Source organism: Ictalurus punctatus, chromosome 22 (assembly GCF_001660625.3).
Source record: "Ictalurus punctatus breed USDA103 chromosome 22, Coco_2.0, whole genome shotgun sequence".
NCBI classification, from domain to species: Eukaryota; Metazoa; Chordata; class Actinopteri; order Siluriformes; family Ictaluridae; genus Ictalurus; species Ictalurus punctatus.
The window spans coordinates 17056529-17078073 of NC_030437.2; the positions used below are offsets into that span (position 1 = coordinate 17056529).

The 21545-nt window shown below is 39.8% G+C and overlaps 1 protein-coding gene across 1 annotated transcript in view; it reads right to left on the minus strand.

Annotated features, from left to right (window-relative positions):
• The window catches only part of scarf2 (scavenger receptor class F, member 2), a 36932-nt gene extending 17775 nt beyond the window's left edge, over positions 1-19157 (minus strand). The window contains exons 1-6 of the mRNA XM_017452144.3: positions 18467-19157; positions 6509-6567; positions 4639-4740; positions 3562-4081; positions 3197-3415; positions 2970-3098 (exon numbers count right to left, since the gene is read on the minus strand). Of these exons, the coding sequence (XP_017307633.1) occupies positions 2970-3098; positions 3197-3415; positions 3562-4081; positions 4639-4740; positions 6509-6567; positions 18467-18630 (1193 nt within the window). The 5' untranslated portion in view covers positions 18631-19157. The remainder of the gene's footprint in view (positions 1-2969; positions 3099-3196; positions 3416-3561; positions 4082-4638; positions 4741-6508; positions 6568-18466) is intronic.
• Between the last annotated feature and the right edge of the window lie 2388 nt (positions 19158-21545).

A 21545-nucleotide genomic window follows, 5' to 3' on the forward strand; every position in this document is an offset into this window, starting at 1 on the left:
ACGGCATAACTCTAATTAAACACTCTGTGTGATTTGCGCCAATCAGCCATTTCTCCTCGACAGATAAGCTGAAGAAAAACAGGAAATTTCTTTTTTCTACTTTCTTAATTCACTTGATCTTTTAACACAATCAGACGCAAAAGTCGGGATGTTTTCGGAACTCTCGCACATTTTCTTGTCATTCTTCCCACAGGGGAAACGGCTCCGTACTGGATCTGTTCGTTAAGCTGATTTCAATCGCCAGTATTTTTGTGCCTGTTTCTTCTACAAACATATCGACTAAAATGGGAGAGAAATGTTCTGTTCACATGCATTTTAGCAACAAACATCCTGGCTGAGGTTGTAATCTGTTAATGTGCTGAATCGCATTCGAAACCACAAGCCTTCATGGAATGCCGCATTCCACGCCTCTGGAGCTGTGGAAAAACATGCACATATTATGAAATAGAGAAGAAATGTTTAGGGATTTCATAATGGAAGAAAAACCTTCAGTGATCTGGTGCTACATTCACATGGGCTTGTGATCACCATCTTTAAAAAAAAATATGATTTGGTATTCATTTCTTGTAAGTCTAAATTTTCTGATAACTTCAAATTGACTTCGCAATATAGTGATAGTGTGAGGTAATTTACCAACACACCAATATTCTCATCAGTTTTGTCTCATTGCCACTGTCCATCCATCCATCCATCCATCCATCCATCTTCTATACCGCTTATCCTTTTCAGGGTGACAAGGAACCTGGAGCCTATCCCAGGGAGCATCGGGCACACAACGGGGTACACCCTGGACGGGGTATTTCCACCGTCACTGGGCTTTTACGTTGTATAAAAGGCTTAGTGCTAGCTAAATAATTCATTATTAGCTAGCTATATTGTAGACGCTAACTTACATTTCACATTGCAGTTTGGACAAACCAGCAGAAGCCTTCATGAAGACTAGAATGGGTTCTAAAGGGTTCTAAATGGGTTCTAAAAAAGGAACTCTATAATGGCAAGATATTCCAGGTGTTCTGGAACAGAACAATACAATTTCAAAGTACAAGTCAAAATGTATTCTAGAACCGTTTAGCAAAACCCAAATTTGGATTTTCTGAAGAATTTACTTTCAGAGATTCTCTGGGTAGTACGTATGATTCTATTCCATTATACAATTCCGAGGTTTGTTTTTATTTTTAGAAATTCCACATTCCAGAATAGTATGATTTTCCTGCTGTTTTATGAGTGGAATAATACAAATCCAGTGAATCAAATTTAGAATAGGAACATTTTTTTGGAATTCTAGATTAGCAGTTTGTTTCATAGGCTACAGAATTATAACCGTCATAGAATTTAGAATGGGAATTCTAGGATAGCAGGTTTTTCTTCAGGAATTCGAGATAAGAAGAATCTGTCAAACATTCTAGAATTGAAAAAATAAATAAATAAAAGAAAAAGAAAGACCATCGGGGACCATATTCTAGAATATGAAATCTTTAGGAATTCCAGAATGACAATTACACATGTTTTAGAATCAGGGACTCTAGAAGGGGAAAATTCTTCCAGAGTTCTTGAATGCCGACATCTTTCAGAGGATATAGAATGGCAATACACCTGCATGGATTTATAGGATGGCAGGAATGATATCCATCCATTTTCTATACCACTTATCCTACACAGAGTAGCGGAGAACCTGGAGCCTATCCCAGGGGACTCGGGGCCCAACGTGAGGGACACCCGGGATGGCGTGCCAACCCATCACAGGGCACAATCGCACACAAACTCATACACCCATTCACACACTACGGACAATTTAGAGATGGTAATCAGCCTACAACGAATGTCTTTGGACTGGGGGAGGAAACCGGAGTACCCAGAGGAAACCCCCAAACCACTAAGCCACTAAGAACCTTTGACGGTTTTGAAGGTTTTTTTGGAATGTGAATATCTCCAGCAATTTTAGAATGGTAAGATTTTCCTGGTGCTTTAGAATTTAAATGTACCTTCTGGGATTATGGATTCAACTGACACTCATGATTACAGAATTCAATGTACCCCGCCTTGTGCCCGATGCTCCCTGGGATAGGCTCCGGGTTCCCTGTGACCCTGAAAAGGTGTAAGCGGTAGAAGATGGATGGATGGATGGAACCTGCAAATGAGGATCCTTCAGTCTGATGTGTAATTTCTTTGTCCGTTGGTCTGAGACCATACACTCGGTGCTCTATTTTGGGAGTCTGCCATTTTGGTATGTATCACTTATGAAAGTGTGGTGGAGAATATGCAGTGCACTTAGGAAATCCCACAACACCACCACAAAAGGTGGTATCCAAACAATAGAGATTAGAGAATATCCACAATGGCTGTATGAAAACTCATCCTCAGCCATATTCTGAATTAGGTGTGTGGTTTGTGATACATCCAAAACATTTATGATGGCGTTTCTGTGATGGAATGTGAATGTACAATCTCAGAATGATAAGCAAAGCTTCTAGTTACAAAATGATTTGCTAAAATCAAACACTTCTTTCCTATTGTCATACTGATTCCCCAATGTTCAGTATGTTGCCTTTCTCAGCATTCCTTTCAGTTTAATTTCTTGAAATCCTGACTGTCTAACAGGAGACACAAAGACGCAAGGCTGTCTTCATATATCCTGGAAGAAACCGATGAAATCCTCACTTTTGCAAGATGGTAACTATTGGGCAATAGGGAAGCCCTTGCTAGAATTAGACATGAAAGTTTGGAAATTGTCCTACCCAGCTAATCAGTGGGAATCAGAAATTGGGAATTGGGAGACCCAGGTACTCCATATGAATTAACTATTAGAAATTGGGAGGAACCAATCTAGAGCATGGGAATTAGTTTGAATAGACTGGGAATTGAGAGAAAAGCTTTGACTTCCCATATTTGTATGGTACGCACATGCAAATCTTTACAACTGTACCTCACAGGACAGTAGGGTGGACTAATTAAAGAGGTCTGACACTTACAAAGTCCCATAAAAGCCCGGATCACAGAGGCACTCTCCTGTAGCGAAGTGGCATTCCCCATTAAAGCAGTGGCTGCAGTCATTCTCGCAGTTCTCCCCATAGGTGCCATTGGGACAGCGAACTTCACAGCTATAGACAGAGAGAAGTTATAGTTTATTTCTCATAGTTCATCCAAGAAAAAAAAACAGGCCAAAAAAATAACAAATGCATCAACAAAATATTTGTACCGATCTCCGATCCAGCCGGGATTACAGTGGGAGCACTTCCCATCGATCCGGTTGCAATAATGGCCGTCTTTACATGGTGGACACTCGTCCTTGCAGTTCTCTCCGAAAAAGCCTGGCGCGCACATCTGATCACATTTGGTGCCATTCCAGCCTTTCTCGCAGGTAACACAGCGTCCTTCTGTGACCTTACATGGTTGCTGACCCTTACAGTGACCACATCTGCACGAAGAGGAGACTTAGTACATTACCCTGGCAAATATGCAAACCCAAATACAACTTGACCTAATAGAAAGTACTGGTGTAGTAAAGTTGAAAAGTGTAAGCAAAAAGAATACTGGGAAATCAAATGGAGCTGTTCTACGTACTTGTTCCTGCAGTTCTGCCCGTAGAACCCAGCAGGACAAGGTTCCCTGCAGTATTTGCCCCTGTAGCCTGGTTTGCAGGTGCAGGAACCGTCTGCCTGGTTGCATTTCCCGTGCGCGCACTGACAGTATCGATCGCAGTTTGGGCCCCACATAGGATCACGGCATTGGCATCGGCCGGTGAACTGCTCACATGGGGAGTTATTGCAGGCACACTGGGCACCGCAGTTGCGCCCGTACCACCCCGGAGAGCACAGGCAGCGGCCGGTGCTCTGGTCACACACTGAGTTTAGGCTGCAGTAGCAGTTGTTGCTGCAGTGCGGACCCCAAAAGCCGGTATGGCATGTGCACTTTCCAGTCTCCTGGTCACACTTGCCTTTCTGGCATGGGCACGGTTTCTCACAGTACTCGCCCCAGCGATTTGGGTGGCATGTGCACTTGCCTGTTACATCATCGCACTTGCCGTTAGGGTGACACGTGCATTTGCCTTTGCAGTCGGGACCCCAGAATTGAGCAGGACACTCTATAAGAGTGGACAGATGTTTTAACTTAACCACAAACTCACCCAAAACGTGAAGACCTATATTGTGTGAGTAAACAAATTGAAACTGCCCCAGCATTGGATGCATCCACCCACTTCCCTTGGAAAACTGGTGTATCATGGACTACATATACACATAAACATGGCTGGCTCATATTTTACAAAATGATATGTGCTTGTCATATGTTCGACATTCAGATTTAGCAGATTTTAGCTTCCTGCAGATATAATTTTTTACACTTGACCAGCATTTAGAGTGAAACCAAGCTCCAACATTTTAGCAATATGACAATTCAAGAAGACTCGAGTTGCTGTGAGTTGTTCCAATCCAGATACTCACGGAACAGATTACTTATCGCATACATTATCCTTTCAAGAGATTATAGAGCAAAAACACGGAGAACATGAACACAAAACAGACTTGTTTTGCTCTCTTAGGATTGTTTTGGATGCTATGGTGAACATCTGTGCCATCCATTTGCTAAGAATGCTGAAAATGTTGCGTAGGAAGGAAGTCGTAACACAAAATGGTCTCTTACTGGTGTCACAGCTCGCTCCAAAATATCCATGACGGCAGCGGCACTCGTTTGGTCGGACACACACCTCGTTCTCCTTGCAAGTGAAGTTTCCCTCGCAGAGAGCTGGTGAGAAAACATTACTGGAGTGAGAATACCTTTGATACACATGTAATGTATTTCTGAATAGTTTTATAGGGATGTGGCTTTTTTAAATAAACAAACAAATTCTTAGGGACTGCACAAAATTCCAGATGGTTTTAGAATTGGCCTACCAAGCAAGCTAATGGGTAGGAATCAACTGTCAGAAATTGGGAGAACTAGTTAGCGAAACTATTAGTTTTTTAAATGGTGCACTTATATAGCGCTTTCATCCAAGTGCTTTACACTGTGTCTCATTCACCCATTCACACACACACACCAATGGTAACAGAGCTGCCATGCAAGGCGCTAACTTGCCATTGGGAGCAACTTGGGGTTCAGCGTCTTGCCCAAGGACACTTCGGCATGTGGAGTCACGTGGGCCGGGAATCGAACCGCCAACCCCACGATTAGTGGACAACCCGCTCTACCACCTGATCCACAGCCGCCCCTATTGGCCAGTGGTCTAGTACTGATACTTTGGCTTTTGCTACTTGTTCAAAATTGTTGCCATCAGGAAATAATGGTACTTAACAAGCTAATACAATTTGTTATTAGCTGATTATGTGTAAAGTTTTACATTAAACTAAACAAAACAGAAAACACTAAATGGGTAGATGGTGCTAGGCTTATGCTGTCAAAAGCAAAAAAAAAAAATTGACCTCCGTAAGCATCATTTTAATTTTACAACAAAGCAAAACAGCACTATAAAACAGATTTTACAGCACAATCATAGAATGAACAAAAAAGTAGTTTGAAACCATTATACATTTTTTTGTGTGCTTTTTGGTCATTTCTGCGGCCAAAAATGTTTGATTTTTCTGTGGCTTTTTTTTTTTTTTTTGCAATTTGCAACATTTTGGTGTCTTTTTTGCAGAAAACTATTTGAATTGGTGCAACTGCAATTGCGTAAAAATTCTTTCACAGTGGTGTTTGTTGGCTTTAGTTGCACTCGTGCTCGACGCACGTGAACTGAAGAGGGCTTTGGTTGAATGCATGTTATGATGACGTCACATGACACTTCTTGGCCCAAATCTACGGAAAATCGGCAGTAATTTTGAAAGATTGCAAGCTCCTCAGAATATTGTGGAGATTTTGATTTTGCATTCATTTCTGCGACTGCAAAATCACAAAATCCAGGGGGACCGTAAAACCGGTAATTCACCGCTGAGTGTTTCATTGTCGTTAATATGAGCTGGATAACCAAACATCCAGTCAGAAGAAGATCCAGGCACTTTTTTTCCTTGTTGGCACTGTTGAGCACAGTAAAGTCGATGCATTTACTCTAACTGTCATCAATGTGATGTCACAAATGGGTGAAAACTGAACTAGATGGAAATTGAAGCTCCACATGTTTCTATTTAGACCAGTTTTTGTTTTTAAATGTGCAGTGAAAAACCCAGAATGTCATCTTAAGCCACAATCAGGGATTTCCAATGACTCCTTGATCCACTTCATATTCACAGACTCTGCGTTTTGCTTCACTCATGTTCCAAATATAACCCCAGTGTGAGCCAAAATGACAGAACGTATTCATTTTTTTTTTTTTTTTTTTGGAATGATAGACTATTTTTCCACTATACTATGCCAGGACATTCGATTCCCACATATGTACCACATGTCAGGCTGGCACATTTAAAGATACTTCCATGTAAATAAAGGAACATGATGCCAAACCATTTTGATGCTAGGTCTTAATTCTTCTTTTCTGATATCCCTGATTGTGAGTTTCAGCAAGATGGAAAGTTCTTACGTGTCAAACACTCGTCTCCTTGTTGTGCCCATCCACTGCAACACGCAAACCCCGGAGTCCTAGAGAGAGAGAAATATATGAAATCTGTCCATACTTGAGTGAATTCATTCATTCAATTCTAGATGGGTTACGATATAGGTGGGCGGGACTATAGCGGCAGAAGGTCATGTGATGTAATACCACGTACGAATCCAAATAAATAATTGACGAAAGGAGCAGGGGTTGGCAGAGTGGCTGGACAAAACATGATCACATGCTTACAACACCTAGAACCTTTAAGGGATCTTCAGTTGTCTTTGCAACAGAACCCTTAATTAGTCCATGAGACCTTAATACACCCTTGAAGAACCCTTTCTTCTAAGAGTGTAGCTAAATTTTAAACATCCGACAGGTTATATTTATTATAATAATATAATATAACATAATATAATATATAATAATCTTCCAAAAAGGATTCTAAACAGCTTGTTGCAGGCTTCTATTTAAGGGTCTATTTAAGGGTTCTCCCAGAGGGACAACCAAAGAATCTTTAGCCTGGCTAATAATGACCAATAATCAGGGGGTACCACAGACTTACCCAGATAACACATACACTGTTAGAAATATGACTTATTTGGTGGTTCATGGACTAAACAAGGCTTCTTAGCTTCCTAAAAGGGTTCTATTTGGAGCTCTGTCTTATAGGAAAACGATTTATTTTACAGAATTTAAGGGTTCATCCGGAGTGACAATCAAACAACCTTTAAGACTGATGGGCTCTGGGTAGTAAGAAGAATGTTTTACTTGGAAACCTTTCTGATAAAAAAAGAAAAATGCTGTAGACCATTTAAGGGTTACAGTTAATACATACTAGAAAAAAAAAAGGGTTCTTCAAGGGTTCTTTAAGGACTCACTGGATAATTAAGTGGTCTTAGCTTTCAAAAAAAGGCTCTGCTTCTCATAGGAAAACACTTTGTTGTAAACCCTTCTCCTCAAGGGACAACAACGAGGCTTTAAACCTAACGGGTTCTATATAAAGCAGAAAATAATAACCCACAATTTAGAGTTTCTACCACATGTATCCATTTAACACATATACAATTAGAAAAAAAAAAATTTGAGGGTTCTTTAATGGTTCGTTGGATAATCAAGGGGTCTTAGCCTTTTTGGAACAGTTTCTAATAAGGAAGCTGTTGTAGACATTTTAAAGGTTCTCCCAGAGGAACAACCAAAGAATCTTCAAATCTGACAGGTTCTAGATATTATAAAGAAAACAATACCACAAATTTGGAGTACAGCACACTTATAGAGAAAAAAAAAAGAGTTCTTCAAGGGTTCTTTAATGGTTATTGGATCATTAAGGGGTCATAGCTTCCAAAACAAAAAGATCTGCATGCAACCCTTTCTGACAGGAAAACAGTGTGACCATCAAAAAAGCCTTTAAGCCTGACAGTTTTGATGTATTAAGAAGAAAATAATGAGCAATAATTTGGGTTTGTTGCACACACATACCCGGTGAATACATACACTCTTTTAAAAACTAGTTCTTCAAGGGTTCTTCGAGGGTTTATTGGATCATTAAGGGTTCTTAGCTTTCAAAAAGGTTTCTACTTGGCAAACACTTGGAACCCTTTCTGATAGGAAAACACTTTACTGTTGACCATTTAAGCGCTCTGTCATTTCCCACTTTCCTCTTCACCACTGTTGTCTCTCGATTTGTTTATGTCGTCATTGAAATGTCACTTCCAATCATTATGCGACCTGACACGCCCATGCCGTTCGGATCTGGTGGAAAATTATGGCTATTCTTCATATGTATTAATTTGCAAGCCTTTTATTATTACAGATGTTCTTGGCATTTGAAACCATGCAAACGAATGGCTTTAAAATCGAGAAAGCCATAAAAAACTAATCAAACTAATTTTTTTTCATAAGTGAAAAGCTAGCATGTGCAGATGTTGCTGCTTCTCTGAACCAAATCTGTCCCCGAGTGATCATCTTCTACGTCTCATTGTTTGTGTGGTTCACACAGAATAAACGAGACGTCTGGCTACCATCTGTGGCTTCTCTCAAACACGATGGTGGAATAACACTCACATACGACAGAAACACAGATCGACATCCACACATGCACACAGCAAATGCTTGTTTCTTAGAGATCCCTTATTCTGTTAAGCAGCTGCCCCCGTATGCACGGCCGTTTGAACCGATGGCCGCTCGGGACCATGCGACAATGACGGAGGGGTTCAGTTTAAGGCCACATACTGATGAGATTACTTTCCCTGTCCCAGACATTCGGAACGAAATGTCCTGAAAATGCTTTGATGAAGATCCAAGCCAAAGAAAGTATCCTGCGAACAGTGTTTTCTGTGAGAAAACTCTGGATCATCTCGCAGAATCTCAATCTCTGTATCCCACTTGTGAATCTTAAAAACGTCTGCTGCCCCTCATACTATTGTTAACCTCTTAATCAGTTTGGTTATCAACCCCAACACACAGTCACTGTATTTTGTAGGTATTCTGACGTTTAAGACAGAACCTGGACACGGGCTAGCTAGCTCACATTGAGGAATTGGAAACTAGGAAGTGGAATTTTATGTGTTGAAAACAGACATGCGGTATGATACACATAGTGAAATGTCCCAGTGTGGTTATACTAAATATTACTGGAACACAGGGACACTGGAATACCACTCGTCCAATCAAATGAGTGGACTCGACCTAACTGTCGTTTAATTACCAATAATTTGGAGTTGGACCACACACTCTTAATTCAAGTCCTTCATGGGTTCCTTAAAGGTCTATTGAATAATTAAGGATTGTTACTGTCCAAAAACGTCATACCCTTCCTGTTAGGAAAGCACTCTGTTGTAGTTTTCTACACAGACCATTTAACGGTCCTTCCAGAAGGACAACCAAAGAGCCTTTAACCCTGACACGCTTTAGGTATTAGAAAGAACCGAATTACCAACAGCTTGTAATTTGTACCACACACTTACTCAGTTAATACTTTTTTTTTTTAAATAAATGGATACTTCAAAGGTTTTTTAAGGGCTCATTGGCTAATAATGTTGTAGACCATTTTCATTAAGGGTCCTCAGAACAACCAACGAACCTTTAAGCCGCTCGAAGAAATTCTGAAACTGTATTCTTTGGTTGTTTCTCTGGGAGAATGCTTAAAGGTGTGTAGCAACTGTGTGTAGAACCCCACAACAGGGTTTCTGATCAGAAACCCGTCCATGTATTTATTTGTAAGTTAAGAACCATTAATTACCCAATGAATAGCTCAAGCCTTGAATTTAAAATTTTGTTCATTAGTACCCCATGCAGGGTGTCCCCCCGTCTTGTACCCCGAGTCCCCCTGGAATAGGCTCCAGGTTCCCCGTGACCTGGATAGTCGATTAGTCGTATGTTTAGTCCGATGTCCTCTTCTTGTCGAAGTACACAGGACTGTGTGGAGTGATGAAAACTAGCACTATGATAATTTTTGCGGATGTTTTCCGTCATCATTCGAATAGCTTTAGGTTGAATGGTGGGGAAATACTTTGCTAACAAATTATATTTTGGTTATAATCTTCCACTAAAGTGCAACAACTTTTCCCCACCACTAAACGGTCTCTGAATTTTGGGTACGTCACCGTGATTGTTTAAAGACACAGTCAGCAAAGACATGCCGAGATTCCCATTTTATACGCCATTCAAATACCAATGGATAAAACTGACATCTTTACCGAAACAAATATACTATTTCAGACTGTAGTGTCTGCATTCCATTTCGCATTACTTTTTAAACAACATTTGATTCATATATGTGAGACAGAAGATCATGAGATCCAGAATGGAACCTGAGGGGTTAAACATGTCCGGATAGTGCTGTAAGAAGGAGATAGTGACACGCCTCCACCTTAGTTCAAACATGGATGTTTGACATAGACTCTTCTTTAGGACTAAGTATCTTCGCTATCCTCTAAAGAGTGACCCTTGACCCTCATTTGGAAAACACTTAAAGGCGGCTTATAATTACCTTCATTTACCTAATTTAGGACAGAGAAGACAAAGGGTTTGGAAGTAGAGTAAGGGAGGCCATTAATGCCAAACTAGCAGCCATTTCTGAACAAAAGCAGAGGTCTCTGACATCACCATATCTCTGGGTGAACCAATGCTATTTTTACATTCTTAATATAATAACGAGCTCTGAGCTCCATATCTGATACGGATCTCAATAGAAGCTTTGTTATTCTAGTGTGCCTCAGGTTAGCAGTCATGCGCCACACTGTTATTACAGCAGTTGCAATGGTGTATAAGTAATAAGGTTTCACTATTAACTCCTAAAAACAAAAGAGCATCACCTTCTTTTCTCACTCCATTTTCTAGTGACATTCAGAGCCATATTAATGAAAAATCCAGCATAAAAGTACATAAAAAAAGTAGTTACAGCAGAGAGTTGGCTCAACTAGTTATCGATCTACCAGATGATGAGCATGATGGTGGTGACGGTGGCATTAGCATGGAAGTTGGAAGCTGATCTGTTTGAGCAGAGTGTACAGATTTGGAGGTGAAAGAGTTGGACAGATTGCAGGACTAAAGCACCACTGCATCGCTCTCTTAGTGGGTAATCAAATGGCATTATGGGTAATGTAGGAAGCCATTAAGTGAAAATACTGTAGACCAACATTTTAAACTAATCTTTCTGCATTCCTCCTGAATCTCAGTAGCCCACATTCTCTCATAAATCTACTGTGCTGGATAGATATGACACAGATGCTGCTCCTCATCCTCCATCACATGTGACCCCTAAGAGGCCCTGTCCACACTTTTACTTCCAGCGAAGCATCAAACTCTGCTCTGCCTTAAGTCAAGGTTTGTTTAGCCTCTGAATGTGTGTGTATGTGTGTGTGTGTGTGTGTTCCAGACATGAGCTTCACCACAACCTTGACTTCTCTGCTCTGTGTCAAACTACACATACCACACCGAGAGATGGTTAGAAGAGAGAGAAAAAGAGAGAGAGAGTCAAACCACACTCATTTGATACTCTTGGAGCCATGGAAGCTGATGTGAATGGAAATTGAAGATCAGTCACCAACTGGGGGGTGCAACTCAATTCAAGCAAAAATCAAGAAGTGGAAATTCTGAGCAATTCTGAGAAAATAGCCCAACTTCCTGCCAGGGTAATTTCTTTTTCCATTCCCAACAGATTATATCTGGTGCGTTGGGATCTGATTCATGTGCACTGATAGCAATCTGGAGTGAGGGATCTGTTACCCGCCCACATTTCAAAAGAAGAACAAGAAACACTTGGGTAAAAGTTGCTGCTGATATGACTGTCAGGAAGAGGTAGTAAAATACTGCACGCATAGACCCATGAGTCATTATGATAACACACTTTACTAGATAATGCAATTTGGGCAAAACAGCCAAAAGGTTGGATTTTAAATAAGTGACCTAGATAAAGGACAGATGATCCGGTGTTCTTCCTTATGGTGAATTACTCTCACCTCCAGTCTAGCGCAAATGTTGTAGGAGTTCTTATAAACCATATTTTGGTGACTGCGGTATTTTGCATATACGTCCGAGAGGCCAAGGTTTTCTGGCTGGTTTGAGTGGTTTATTGTTCCAAAGCCACACAAATGTGTGCCATACTTACAAAAAGCGTCCAAAAGCACATTGAAATTAAGAAAATTGAGGCAGAGTGACATGATCTCTCTCTCTCTCTCTCTCTCTCTCTCTTTTTTAAATTTAAACTAACTCAATTAGAATATTTATTGGCCAGTCTGGTTCAAACAAACAGGAAGACTATGGTAACTCAAATCATTACTCTTTACAACCATGGTGAGCAGAAAAGCATTTCAGAATTCACAACATTTTGGGGAAATTCTTCCACGATATCCTTCTAATCAGGGATAGGAAGGAATAATAATAATAATAATAATAATAATAATAATAATAATAATAATAATAAAAAGATTTCAAAAATACCACATTGTTTAATATGTTTCCAGTCCAGGTAGTGTGGTTTATGAGGTTTATAAAGGAAATTGTTTGTTATAATGACACATAAATTGACATGTATATCAAGAAACAAAAGACTTTTCAGGGACATAGTGTATGACGTCTTGATTGTTGGAAATGGGCGGAGCTCCAGACAATAAGATAGTTGCAGGTGTAAAAAACAACAACAACAATAACAACAAAATAAACATATTTCTGTTGGATTTTGACGGTTTTATTATTACAATTTACGAAAAGACATAGATGTAATTTAACCAAAATGTGAAAAATTTTTGATTTGACCAAAATTGTCACTTCTACCTGCAGTGTCTTGCCCTAAACGGCTACCTTAGACATGTACTGTATTTTGTGAGATTTCAGTCCTAATGTCATAAGAATGAATGTGAACTCTGGCACCTTTCCTAATCTTAACCATTTACCCAAGTTTTTCATGTGAATTCTTACTCATTTGTAATTTTAAGCCCAGGGCTCACCCAACTTTGACCTCTCTTTGCGTCGCGTCACGGGTGATAAACATCAGCAAATGCTGACGTGAGTGCAATTTCGGCTTTCGAGCCGACAACGCCCGGTGAGCTGGAGCTTGAGAAGCCTGCTACAAATCTATACGCCATCATGACTTTTTACCTCATTTTCAGCAAGTTTTTACATTTCTCATTCTATTACCATTAGATTGTTTACTAGCACAGATGACACTTTGGGTTTGGCAGAGTTTAAGCCTTTGCCTTAACAGTGCCGGAAACATGCACATTAAAGCTGATTAAAGCTGACTTACAATGCTAAAACCGTTCGCCAAAACCAATCTAGGCAAAACGTTTAGCCGATATCCCAATGGTTTGGTTTCCTCGACCTACACTTGATGAAAGGAGGAGAGGAATGGGATCTGGGTAGTGAAATAGTGCATTTCTGAATTGGGTAAGTGGTAGAATATTAAAAATGAAGATAAAGCAGTTATATCCGGTTTTAAAAATGAGGCCAAGTGTCATTCATGGAGCTCTGCCCAGGGAAGAACAGGAAGTGCCTTTAAACACTACGTCACGCCCTACTTCAGCTTAGTCAGCTAATCTGACTAGCAGTGTATTACAATGACCGGTGATATCACGCAAGAAATCAAACACAAAATTTGTTGCATCGTAAAGTCCACGTCTTTCTGCACGAAGATTGTATTAATATGTACGGATGATTTGTATAATTTGTGGCTTTGTAATCTGCGATCCAAATGTTACGTGGTGCATTTTTGCAGGAAGCCGAGGCTACGCTACGTACAGTAGAAGATGTGACGTCTCTTTGCTTTGTGCTAAGTCTGTGTGAAACTTGGACATATTTCATTAAGGGTCTGAAATAAGATGTTTTCTGCCCTTTTTTCCCCCAAATATTGAACCAGTTGTGCACATTGACCATTTTTGCAGTTTTCTTTTTTTTTAGATTTCCACACCATGTATCGGCACATTCGATTGCATCAGTCACCGAAGAGCATGGAGGTCATCAGGAAATGCTGTGTTTTCAACCTAAAGAAGTTACGGCTCCTAATAATAGCTGAATGCAATGGACAAAACCATGTCGATGATACTGTTAGCTTATTAACTATTATCTGCATGAATGAATGAAGACTTATGAGTAAAGATTGGTTTTTCATTTGAAAAACCTGTTTGTGAGCTTTAATACATTAACATGACGGATGCTTGTTTATTTCATCATGTTACACCCCATGGACCCATTTTCTGAGCATGTGAGCTTTTTTTTTTTTTTTTTTTGGACAAAATACAAATCCCTTTGTGTTTAAGGACTTTGTCCACTTTTAGATTGTAGACAGCAGTTTACTGTAAGCCTAGATGTTTCCTTTTCATGTGCTACGAGCACCAAATTAGAGGGATTTCGATTGACTTTTTCCCAGTTACATCTTGAATGTTTTTCCAATAAAAAAAGAAGTCAAAAACATGTCTTAGTTTACTTTGACGTCTTACTTGAACTCATTTCTTTAACCAACACTGTTAATAAAGGGTGTTCAAAGGATTTTGACTGGCAGTGTAGTATGCGCTACTATATTATTCATTAAGTATAGTAGTACAGTGAAAAGTGTATAGTTTTGAAAGAGAACTGTTGCAAAATCAGTAACACCTGGCATAGAAGGAAAATATGACATTTTAACCAAAAAAATGTTAATACAGGGATGATTGGCAATGTGCACATGTTAACACGTGACATTATACAGTCCCGTCCAAAACTGTTGGAACGGCTAGGCCAATTCATTTTTTGTTTGGGCTGTACAATAAAAGACATTTGGGTTTGAGATCAAAAGATGGATATGAGATGAGAGTTTAGGATTTCAGCTTTTATTACCTGGTGTTTACATGTAGATGTGTTAAACAACATAAAACATAGAACCTTTGGTGATTTCTTCTTTTTTGATGCGTTTCCAGGCTTTTACTGCAGCCTCTTGCAGTTGTTTTTGTTTCAGGGGGTGTCTCCCTTCAGTCTTCTCTTCAGGAGGTGGAATGCTGCTCAATTGGATTAAGGTCTGGTGATGGACTTGTCCAGACTAAAACCTTCCACTTTTCCCCCCGATGAAGTCATTTGTTGAGTTAGCAGCGTGTTTTGGATCGTCGTCTTGCCGCATGATGAAGTTCCCGCCGATTCATTCGGATGCATTTCTCTGTAAACTGGCAGACAAAATGTTCCTGTAAACTTCTGAATTCATTCTGCTGCTACCATCGAGAGTTCCATCATCAATAAAGATTAGTGAGAATGTTCCAGAAGCAGCCATGCAAGCCCAAGCCATAACGCTACCTCCACCATGTTTCACAAATGAGCTTGTATGTTTTGGATCATGAGCAGAGCCTTTCTTTCTCCACACACTTTGGCCGTTCCATCAGTTTGGTAGAGGTTCATCTTGGTTCCAGATCTTTTGTGGCTCGTCTCTGTATTTCTTTGCGAATTCCAATCTGGCTTTCTGATTCTTACTGCTGATGAGTGGTTTGTGCTATGACCTCTATATTACTGCTCTTAAAGTTTTCTTTGAACGGTGGATTGTGAGACTTTCACCCCTGTCCTGTGGAGGTTGTTGGTGATGTCACTGACTGTTGTTTTTGGATTTATCTTCACAGCTCTCACAATGTTTCTGTCATCAGCTGTTATTCTTTTCCTTGACTCACCCATTCAGTGTCTGTTGCTCAGTGCACCAGTGATTTCTTTATTTTTCAGGACGTTCCAAATTGTTGTATTGGCTATGCCAAATGCTTGATAGATTTGTAATCTTCTTTTCTCATATTCCTCTTTTGATCTCAAACCCAAATGACTTTAGTCTACAGCAGAAACAAACGCATTGGCCTTGCTGACGTTAGGCTGTTACTGAGACCAAACAGTACAGTTTGAATATTATAATTTCTCCATTTTTATTGGACTCTATTTATTATTACTCTGTAATCGTTTACTGTATGCCGTGATCCTGAACAACCTCCGACACTCCAGAGAGAGTTTCCTTCTGGATGTTGATAAATTAGAGCATTCAAATGGAAATTAATTTGGCGTGAATAATGCAGGCCGACATTTAATAATAACACCGCTTCACGCTACTAAATTCCTCTGTCCAGCCGTAATGTATTATCAGCTAACATGCCGAATATAACGAGGGCTGTATTGCCGTAAACAAGTATGCAATCAGAGAATGGTAACATTTTCTACTAATTGTAACATTGTAGGCATTATAAGCAATATTCCACTAAATGCAACTATTTTGTCAGGGACTGTATTGTTTGCTTTGGAATGAACAGAGAAGACAGGATTACGCTGGAACAAACCGAACTGAAACACTTAAACATATTACTCACAGTAATTGATGTACATCTGTATAATTTCTGAAGGATTGACGTGACTCACATGACGTAATGCTACATTCCCTACAGGAAAACTGTGCTAATGCGTTTAAAACATCAGCAACAACAGCAGACACTGTTTTGATTCGCCATCCGTCACTTCTTCTTATTCGTTCTGCTTGGCACATGATCCGATAGACACCACTTCACTGTGCAGTATAATGAGGGGCATTTCAAGCAGTATGCAGAGTACATGTAAGGAAACGATGACTGAATGCAACCCGAAGTTGTCCGTAACAAATGCACTCAGGATCGTGGTGCGTTTTATGATTTTATATACAAAACCGATATGTTCTATGGAGTTGTACCGTGCACTGTTAGTGATGTGTTAATGATCTGGCACTCGAGGTACACAGTGATGCTCTGGTGTAGTTACATGTCAAATCATTCTGCAATATTATGAATCGGATCATGGCTACATCTCAAACCACGTACCGTTACATCCGAACAGTCGGCCTCCTCACCTCATATCACCTTTTGTGCATTGTGTTTTGTACCTTTATTTAAAGGAACCTATTGTAGAGCAAACCTTTTGTACAGGTACAAAAACAACCCAAAATCAACGCACAACTTAAGCCCAGATTTATTTTTTTACAAACTATTCAAATGTCGGTTCATTATTTGAATGTATAGAATGATATTTTGGCTATTTATTGCAGCTTTTTTAATCCAGAACAGGTCCAAGTTAGCGTTAATATATAACTTGATAGCTGTACGTGTTTTTCAGTTATTCCTATTTGGATTAAACCTATTTAATCCAAGCGATCAGTCAAAGAGGAACTCAATCATAAGTATATAACACACACACACACACACACACACACTGACTATGTTTCACAGACTCTATGCTGCTATTAAGGAACATCATTAAGGAACACAATTGGACTGTTGTAACATACCTTTGAATGTACATTATTACCTTGTGGACAATAATGAACCAGTAGTACAGTGGAATATTTTTTTTTTCATTGCAGTACAAAATAGGAGGAAATATAAAAGAATCTGTGATCTGTTTTAACCCACAGAATATTGAATGTGTGTGGTTTCACATATGTAACGGAAAGTGCTGTAAAGAGTATAACAGATCTTATCACGTCTCTTGCATCTCTCTTTCTCAGAGTTATGTAACTATCCTCTCTACTTGCATGCCCATGTTTGACCTTGATCTACTTTCGACCTTTGTCGGATTCTCGGAACAGCCTGTGGATCCTCCAAGTTGTAATATACTTGTCCCACAGTTCCTCCAGACATTGCTGTTTTAAGTCTTCTACATAACAGATGCTGCTTTCTTCAGACCAAATCAGATTATCAGGCTGAGCTGATAATGACGGAACTTATTTGGGGGTAATCGTGTACCTACACCTCATGTAAATGCCGACAGTTTATTACACGTTGCGCTTCTGTACAGCCAAATCTGAAAAATCATGCTCAACATTTCACTGTTATCTTCTTGGATATCCAGTTTTGTAGCTAAACTCCAACACAGCGATTGATTTTCTGTCTTTTTAATCCCTAAACCATGGAGGATGCATGGTGGAACTTTTGTACTGAACTCTAAATAATGGGTTCTGTACTGGAACACTATTTTGAAGCACTATATAATGAGCTGGTATGCGGTTTGGGACGTGACCCAGCTTAGTGCCACGACTTCAGTCGCCACTTATTAGGCGACACTACGTATAGACGCCCTCTATCGGTCAATCGCCATAGCGACGCTCCAGATGTGAACATCTGGTTTCTCATTGCAGCGAGTGATTAATGCTAGAGCTGACCACTGTAGGCTTCCTGAATAGACGATCAATCCTAACAAAATCAAGTTTCACATGCTGAATTAATCCTGGACAGATATATATATATATATATATATATATATATATATATATATATATATATATATATATATATATATAGCGTATAGTACGTAAATTTGCAGTGCACGCGCACGCGCGCTCTACGCCATCCCAGGCCTTCTACAGTGTAAAGCTGTGCATCTTCTATATGTTCTGCACCGATTGTGTCGTTTTAAACCTCACCGCAAACCTACACAAGGACGCAGCAGTTATTCAAAATGCATGCTGTTACAAAATAAATGCACACTTACCCTGGTACCCTGCATACGTTCCGGCCCTTGGGATTGAGTTCTTGGCTGAAAGCGGGACAAAAGAGTACAAACAAAAGCAAAAGCACGGCTGCTAAAGTGCTCTTCATTTCCATTGTAGAAGCAGAAGCAGCAGCATCCTTCCACGCGTCCCGTGCGCACCGCATAACTTTACGCAAAAGAAAAAAATGTGGAAAACGTGCAAAAACAAGGAAAACGAGAGAGAGAGAGAGAAAGAGAGAGAGAGAGAGAGAGAGAGAGAGAGAATTAGATCTGGACGCAAAACTCCAAAATAGTTTTTACTCCAGCAGAGGAGCTTCTCTCGCTTGCGCGCCAAACGTCGGCCGACTTTTTGACATCACTAAAGAAAATGCGCATTTTGATAATCCAAAGAAAACAACAATGTTCTCCAACAGATCCTTCTGTAACATCCAGTTTCAGTTTCTCCAGTGCGTCATATGTCGGAAAAAAGATGTGGAATAGATACAGAAATCAGACCGCATCTTTAAAACGCGGAGTTTTAAAAAGCGCGTGTCTGTTGATATTTACTTTTTTCACCCCCCTCAGTGTGTAAATCTAGACAGAGAAAGGTTCTGTGTTCTTCTGTTTCTGTTCTGTTCTCTCTGCTTGCTTGCGTTTGGCCTGAGAAACAACTCCGAAACTTTCAGCCAAGTGTGTGTGCGCGAGTGCGTGGTTAGAGGGCAGTCCTGGATACGAGACGCGCGCACCCGCGCACGCACACGCAGACGCAGACGCACACACACGCCTGTCCTAGAAAAAAAAAATGACTGCATTAAATTAATTGATGGAGCAACTGTAATTATTATTTATATCTTTATACTCAGCAAAAAAAAAAGAGAAAAAAAAAGAAAAAAAAGAAACGTCCCTTTTTCAGGAGACTGTATTTTAAAGATAATTTTGTAAAATCCAAAGAGCTTTACAGATCTTTATTGGAAAGGGTTTAGACAATGTTTTTCATGCTTGTTCAATGAACCATAAAGTATTAATGCACCTGCACCTGTGGAACAGTTTACAGGCGGGAGGCGATTGCGGTCACAGTTACAGTAACTTAGGACACTAAAGAGACCTTTCTACTGACTCTGAAAAACAGCAGAAGAAAGATGCCTAGGGTTCCTGCTCACCTGCGTGAACATGCCATAGACCTGCTGCAGGAAGGCATGAGGACTGCAGATGTGTCCAGAACAATAAACTGCAATGTCTGTGATGTAAGACGTCTAAGACAGTGCTACAGAGAGACAGGAAGGACAGCTGACTGTCCTCGCTGTGGAAAATTACATGTAACCACATGTGTCCCCCAGACATGATGGAGAACTTGCAAATGCCTTGATGGAAGAGTGGAGTAACATCTCACAATTGTTCAACCATGACTTCCTGTTTCACAGGGGTATAAATATGAGGACCTGGACATTTTGTTAGGATACATGGCATCATGGACTCTATCAAATATCAACAGATATTAAATGAAAACCTGACCGCCTCTGCCAGAAAGCTTCAAATGGGCCGTGGTTGGATCTTCCAGCAGGACGATGATCCAAAACATACATCACAATCAACACAAAAATGGTTTACTGAACACAAAATCAAGGTCCTGCCATGACCATCCCAGTCCCCTGACCTGAACCCCATAGAACACCTGTGGGGTGAACTGTAGAGGAGAGTCCACCAGTGTAGACCTCAAAATGTGAATGATTTGGAGAGATTCTGTACGGAGGAACGGAATCAGATCCCTCGCCATGTATTCTCCAACCTCATCAGGCATTATAGGAGAAGACTCAGAGCTGTTATCTTGGCAAAGGGAGGTAGCACAAAAATATTGAATAAAAGGGTGCCAGTAATTGTTGCACACCTATATTTAACAAAGATATATATTTTGGATAAACCTGTGTTTAGTTTGCAATTGTTTGATATCCGTGAGAACAGAGTATTTTGTGATTTTTTTTTTTAAACAAAAAGATCAAAAGGTTAAACAATAAAGACAATTTTTCAGTCTTCTTTGGTCATATTTACCAAGGGTGCCAATATTAATAGAGGGCACTGTATGTATGTATATATGTATGAATGTGTACATGTATTTGTTTCCTAGGACTTTTCACAAGCAAATAACGAACAGCAAAAAGTTCAGCTTTATACAACGGCGCCTCCTGCTGGTCGTTTCTAGGAATGTACACTTTATTTTATTATTATTTTTTTTTTTTTGCAGAATGACAGAATACATTTTACTCCCATAAAATAATGTCCAGTGTTCAGAGACTTCAGATTGAGTTGCAGTATGTGAGCATTTTTGTCTACTTTTTAATGATTAGGCTACTGTGGTTTCAGACACTACAGAACAAAATTTCTTCTCCTCCTCCTCTCTCATTTCCTCTCCTTCATCTTCTTATGTAGGCTTATATATTTTGTACTGCACTGCTGTAGAGTACCTGAGCCTCACAACAAGCATTTTACAATATGGTGGCTAATTCACTATATAGAATCCATTATGCAGCTTTGGGGGTAATAATGATTTGTTTATTTAGCTTGTTTTTACTGCTGTGTTGTTGATTTACATGTAATGTAATGCAAGTACACTATATGGCTAAATGTTCATGGACACCTGACCATCACACCCATATGTGGTTCTTCCCCAGACTGTTGGTATAAAGCTAGAAGCACAAAGGTATAATGTATAGAATGTCTTTGTATGTGTGTGTGTATGTGTATGTATATATATATATATATATATATATATATATATATATATATATATATATATATAGCATATAACCCTGTCCAGGGTGTACCCCGCCTTGTGCCCGATGCTCCCTGGGATAGGCCCCAGGTTTCCCCGTGACCCTGAAATGGATAAGCGGTATAGACGATGGATGGATAGATATAGCATATATTGTAGCACTACATTTTCTCTTCATTTACATTTATTTACATTTACATTTATTCACTTAGCAGACACTTTTATCCAAAGTGACTTACAAATGAGAAAGATACAAGCAGGTTGGAGTTCCAGTTTCACTGGAGCTCAAACCTGTTCCAGCATGAAGATCTGATCTCGATCTGATCTCGAGTG